Here is a 6,000-nt window from a genome sequence, read left to right on the forward strand (position 1 = left end):
CATTACAGCTGCGTAATGGCATTCACTTGTGCTTGCATTGTGTGCAGCTGGCAGGCTCGGGCGGGCTGGGGGCCTCCCGCCTGGGCGCCTGAGCAGGATTGCTACAGAAACAGTAGAACCAAATGAGAAGCTGGAGATTTCTCTTTGAGCCAAATTCTCTTCTCACAGACTAGATAAGGGCCTTTGCCTCCCCTGAAACGTTGCCCTCTATCCCCTCTTCTGGCCATCTTCTAACAGAGCTTCCGGGGGGAGCCCAAGGCAGCCTCCCCCATACCCCTCACTCCCCTGTGTCTCCCCTGCTCCCAGGCCCACCCCAGGGTTCTGCGTGTCTCAGGATCATTCCCTGCAGGGGCTGGTCCCTGTCCTTTGAGTACCTTTTGAATCATTCTGGAGGCACCACAGGGCCTGAGTACCCCCAGCTTGGAATGTGGGGCTCCTCGGTTCTCAAGCTTGGTGACTGAAGGGATCACAGTTGGGCCTTTGTCAGAGCCAGGCCTGGGCCCATCACTCCCACCTCCTTGCCCTGAGGGCTTCTCTTCTCTTCCTCGTCCCTGGCCAGGGTGTTTGGGGTGATCCACACTAGGCGGTCGGAATCTGAATTCGTCCAGAATGAGATTTCTGCTCTCAGTGTGAGGGCATCGGGGACGGCCAGGGAGCGGGGTATGGGTGGGAGACACACAGAGAGGTTGATGCTGCCTTCGTCATCCACAGAGGTCAGTCCACTCACGGACGGAGGAAAGGAGGGGCAGCAGCACAGTCACTGGAAAAATCAACAGCGGACAATAATAGCAGTCTTGCTTCACACAGCTTCTGCTGCCAGCAGGCAGGCAGAGCAGCTTTTCTGGGCTCCAGCAATGAGCACTTACTAACTTTAGTGCTTTTTAATTCCATCTTAGAATCTCTTGAAAGAAAGACCATTTTGGTATCTTCAAATGAATTCCTGATTTTATTTAGAACACTGCATTTATCTGTTAGGGGTGAGGTCATTTTTAGCGCTCTGGGGGCTCATGAAGCACCCTTCAAGCCAGGGTTCTGGGGTGCAGGTGGGGGTGTGAAGGCTCAGGAGCCGTGGGCAAGGGGGGTGTTTCACCCAGATGCTGGGCCCCCTGTGACTGAGCACCGCCTGTCCCTGCAGGTGACCCTCTGCAGTGTGGAGCCTGGGTCGGGCAGTGCGCTCTTTACATCGTGATCATGATTTTTGAAAAATCTGTCGTCTTCATCATCCTGTTAATACTTCAGTGGAAAAAGGTTTGCCTCTCGCCCTGCTTTGGCCTCTCCCTGCTGAGCTAAGCACACGGCACTTCCCCATCCCCCCCACACCCCAACCTTAGTGGAAAACCACAGTTGTTTTTTCTAACTCCATGAACGTCCCCTGGATTTGGTCTGCTATGGCAGCTACTCATAAGAGCATTAACTTGTCATTCTTTGACTTAGCCTCCATCCACTTCATTTATATAAATGTCTGCTCTAGGCTAAGCCTTGGGATATATAAAGCTAAGGAAATGCAGTGCCTGCCCTCGGCTTGCTTACCATCTGATGCTAGTTTCAGGCCTTGCAACTATAAATGTTTCTGCAGTGGCAAACGACCTCCTCACATGCCTGTCTTTGCTAGTGGTTTAACTGAGCCATTTGGTGCCACAGGCAGTTTCCAGGATTTGTGCCCACCAACACCCTGAAGCCCTGGCCTCTACCCCCAGCCCCAGTGCTGTGCAGATAAGCCTCCATGGCTCATCTCTGCACTCCCACACGAAACAAGCCAAAGCCTTCAAGAGCAATTGGCCCAGATCTTGGCCTCCCTTTGGTTTTATTTGTGGCTGGGTTTTATTTTTTTAAGAAAATAAGCTAAGGCTTTTCAGAGCTGTTGTCTTTTGGGGTGATTGGGGTGCAGGATTTCTGATGGAAAGTGGTCTGGCCTCATTGCTGCAGTCTAATGAGCGTTCACCCCTTCAATGCCCCGTAAGCCCACACTCCGCTCTCAGGGGACACTGCTTTGCTCTGGCTTGGTGGCTATAAGCCAAGGGGAAAGCTGTGAGAGCACCAGCTGCTCACTGTGGTCCCCAAGGGGTCCCTCGTTGACAGTCCCATCTGGGGGGCCGTGCAGCACTAGGCAGAGGTGCTGTTCCCACCAGGCTCCAGGGCAGTGTCTAAGCTAAGCTCCCAGGGGCATGGCCGTCTCCACCCCACCCCACCCCGCGCTCTCTTGGTGGCCTCTCCTCACCTCACTGAGTCCACTTCTCTTCACAGGTGGCCCTGTTGAATCCCATTGAAAACCCAGACTTGAAACTGGCCATCGTCATGCTGATCGTCCCCTTCTTTGTCAACGTCAGTGCCAATGTTGCATTTTTACCCCAGTTTGTGCCCTGCCTTCCAGGGTTCCTTTCCAGCGCTCTGAGTCTTAGAGAAAACTCACCTTATGGCCCTCAGGTCATTCTGTGTGACCATTTGTCACCTCCAGCCCCCACCCCAGCCCTGGAAATGGTGGGATTGTTTTCTCAAGAGGCGGGCCCCCGCTCCAGGGCTCCTGCGTGCGATGGAGGGTCCTGGGAACTTTGTCTTGTCCTCCGTGCTGGGGGACCTCCCACCAGAGAGTCCCATCCCTTGTACAGCACCAGCTTGTAGATAAGGATCATTTCCAGTGTCCCCAGTCCTTTATTCCAGAGCACAGATCTCAAAGAGAAACTTGTGGACACATGGCTAGAAGTTAGATCGTGAGAAGAGATGGTGAAGGAGCCTGGGACAGGCAGATGATGGCGAGTGTGCCAGCCACCGCGTGGGTCTGTGGGGAGGGCCCCGGCGCAGGTGTCAGAGACCTGGGTTTCAGGCCCGAGACAGGCTGTCCCGTCCATTAGCTCAGCAAAACCCCTCAGAGTGACTGGGGCACGCAGCTTCTTGCCCATTCTCTGATAATAAAACTGAAGCAAAGAAAACACATTGGGAATCTCTAAGCTTCTGGGAGACAGTAGGGGGCTAGGTGAGGTTTTCCTTTCCGTAGTCTGGAAGGGGGGTGGGGACAGGTGGATTGGGGGCTGCTCTGCTCTGCAAAGTGGTTTCTGCCGGAGTAACCTGCACTCTTCTTCCCCACAGGCTTTGATGTTTTGGGTAGTGGACAATTTCCTCATGAGAAAAGGGAAGACGAAAGCTAAGCTAGAAGAAAGGGGAGCCAACCAGGACTCGAGGAATGGGAGCAAGGTCCGCTACCGGCGGGCGGCGTCCCACGAGGAGTCTGAGTCTGAGGTAGGGGCCTCCCTGGCTCTTTGGGGCCTGAGCCATCCCACCCCTGGCCCGTGGAGGTCCCCGCTCTTCACTCAAGTGCTGAGTCACCGCACCAGTCGGGGTGGGGGTGGGGGTGGGGGGAAGAGTCTGAGCTAGAGAACAGCCAAGGGCACGGACCGCTCCCGCCCAGCTGGGACTGCTCCTGCTGCCCCGTGGGGCCGGCTTGTTCCCAGCAGTCCCTCCGCCAGCAGAGAAGGACAGGCACGGAGTGGCTGCCTCGTTCCAGGGGAGCTGGCAAGGCCTCTTACGGGCCTGATGGTTGACCTTCAAGCATTAAGGTGTTTGAGTCCCTGCCCACCACTAAAGAGCAAGGGAAGTGTTGGCTAAGCCAGCTGGAAACTTCTAAAACGTAGGAGTAGCCAGACTTTGCAGGAGGAAGCTCGTCTCCCCTCGTTTTCCGGTCTCCTAAGTTCAGAGGTTTGGAGCTCAGGGGAGGATGCTGGTCACGCACAGCAGCCTCGGCCAGCCCGCAGTACTCACTCCACACCTGCGTCCCGTGGGGTGAGGCGGGGCCCACTCGTGGGAGGCCCTGGGGAGTCCCCGCATTGTGCTGAGCCCTGTGCTGCGGGTGGCAGCTACAGAAGTGGCTGAGACTGACGTCTTCCCCCAAGAGGCCTTGAGACTTGCAGGTGAGGCGCAGGCAAAACACTCTGGGACGGAAGCACAGCGGAACGTGGGGGGACCCTGGCAGTCTGGAGGGAGCTGTGGAAGACAAAGAGATGGGTAGGACAGAGGATAAGCCCGTCTCTTCTCTAGGGGCGTGTCCCTAGAATGTGGCCGGGGCCTGTGATATGAGAGTTTGGTGAGCATTAGGTGAATGACAGACACTGCCATAGGCAGAAGCAGCTCGTGAGCATTGATGGTCTCATGATTTAGTGTCTAGGTAATAGCATGAAATTCACTGTGGCCAGCGTGGCGTGTGTTCCAGAATATGGGACGAGTGACGAGAAGTGAGGACAGGCAGAGTCGGAGCTGGATGGGCAAGGTGCTTTGTGATCCAGGCAGAGCAATGGGCTGTGCTCGTGCCAGTCAGGGGCTGACTGGAGGCAGGAAGCCCTGCGAGGGGACAGTCCGAGAGAGGCAGTCAGACCGTGCGCCTGAAGGAGCTGCCTCCCTTGCGCAGGTGGGCCTTGGACCTCTTGCTCCCAACATGGGCTGTGCCAGTCTCTCCCTGGTGCTCAGAGGCCTGAGGAGCCAGGCAGGCGTCCTGGCAGGTGTAGGAATGAACGTGTCTGTCCGAGGTGACCCAGCTGCACAGCCGAGTCATTTGGGGCTCAGAAAAGGGAAGTGCTCCCGTTTGTCCTCAGAAGGTACAAGGTTGGTTCAGAGCAGCCACTCCAAAGCTCTGGAAGCCCCACTTCTGTGTGCCTCACAGATGTTTTCTTTTCCTTCTGGAAGAGGCTTTGCTTCTGCTGTATTTAAGGCAATTTGAAGGACCTGGGACTCCATGTGCCCAGACTGAGCTTTTTTCCCCAGGAGAACGTTAGGCTGCAGGTCCCTGCTGAGGTTGCTCTGATCGGGGTTTGCTTCCCGCTGGAGGTCGGATGGAGAAGTGGGGAGCGTTAGTGGAGGAAGCGGGGTCTGTTGACACGGTACAGGTTTCAGTAGCCCGTGACTGTCCTTGGAGCGAATGCGGTCTGTGCTGGGCCTGCGTGTCTCATTGTGTAAGGGGCCTCCCCGTGCCCCTCCCCCTCTTCTAAAGACACTCGCCTCCCTGAGGGGACGGGGTCTGGGTGGGCGGATGCGGAAGGCCTGCAGGTGGTGACTCGGACCTGCCTCTGCACGGCCTCAGATCCTGATCTCGGCCGACGACGAGATGGAGGAGTCCGACGTGGAGGAGGATCTCCGCAGACTGACCCCCCTCAAGCCTGTGAAGAAAAAGAAGCACCGCTTTGGGCTGCCTGTATGACACAGTCCCCTGCTGGGGGTGACGGGCGGGGCCCACCGGCCACGGGTCTGCAGCATCGTTCCTTCCCTCCTCTCTCTGCCCCTCCTCTTCTACCTCCACTCCTTGCTGTCTCTGCCCACTCTACCCGCCCCCAGACTACTGTGACCTGCCAAGAGGGAAGAGGAGCCAGCGCCTGCGGGGCCAGGGGCTGAGGTCCCCACTCAGTTGCACTACAAACACTGACCAAATATGCAAGCGAGGAGTTTTGTCTGTTTGTTGTTGTCCTGAGCAGTGTTGTAAGGGACCTTGAGGCCCTGCCCTGTGTCCGACTGGGTGGCCAGGTGGAAGGAATCAGGCACAGACCACGGTGGTCCTTTCGCCAGGCTGCAGGCAGTGTGAGCACGTGACGCGTTTGGGGCTAAAAGTCACTCATTGACCAAATCAGAACCGGAATGCTTTCTTACTCGAAATGGCTTTTGTAACTATTGATTTTTGGAGCCGGTTTTATGAGCTGTGGCCGTGTTACTGGTTTTTGAGTATGTGTTTATTTCCTACAAAGTACCTTTGGGACTAATGGGCAAAACAGAGATTTTTAAGTCTTCCGTATGCTGTTTGACTTTTATATTTTTAAGTTATATTTTCATACTATTGTATTTAAAAACTCTTTTTAATCCCCAAAGAAATGGGTTTGTTTGCCTTTCATGGGGTGTGAGCTGGTGGGAGGAAAAATCCGGGAGTTTTTCGCTTGGGATATTACTGGATTCTGGACATGGATGTGGATGGGACGGGCGCTGCCCAGGGCCCATGAGCTCTGTGGGCTGTCTGCGGGCAGGTTAGAG

General features: G+C 55.7%; 1 protein-coding gene across 1 annotated transcript in view; it reads left to right on the forward strand.

Moving 5' to 3' along the window:
- LOC123623175 (store-operated calcium entry regulator STIMATE) overlaps window positions 1-5,767 on the forward strand; it is a 51,639-nt gene extending 45,872 nt beyond the window's left edge. Inside the window, exons 5-8 of the mRNA XM_045530001.1 lie at window positions 1,136-1,248; window positions 2,245-2,322; window positions 3,085-3,234; window positions 5,066-5,767. Coding sequence (XP_045385957.1) covers window positions 1,136-1,248; window positions 2,245-2,322; window positions 3,085-3,234; window positions 5,066-5,182 — 458 coding nt within the window. The 3' untranslated portion in view covers window positions 5,183-5,767. The remainder of the gene's footprint in view (window positions 1-1,135; window positions 1,249-2,244; window positions 2,323-3,084; window positions 3,235-5,065) is intronic.
- Window positions 5,768-6,000: the final 233 nt, after the last annotated feature.

The sequence above is a fragment of the Lemur catta genome, chromosome 18 (genome assembly GCF_020740605.2).
Source record: "Lemur catta isolate mLemCat1 chromosome 18, mLemCat1.pri, whole genome shotgun sequence".
Classification (NCBI taxonomy): domain Eukaryota; kingdom Metazoa; phylum Chordata; class Mammalia; order Primates; family Lemuridae; genus Lemur; species Lemur catta.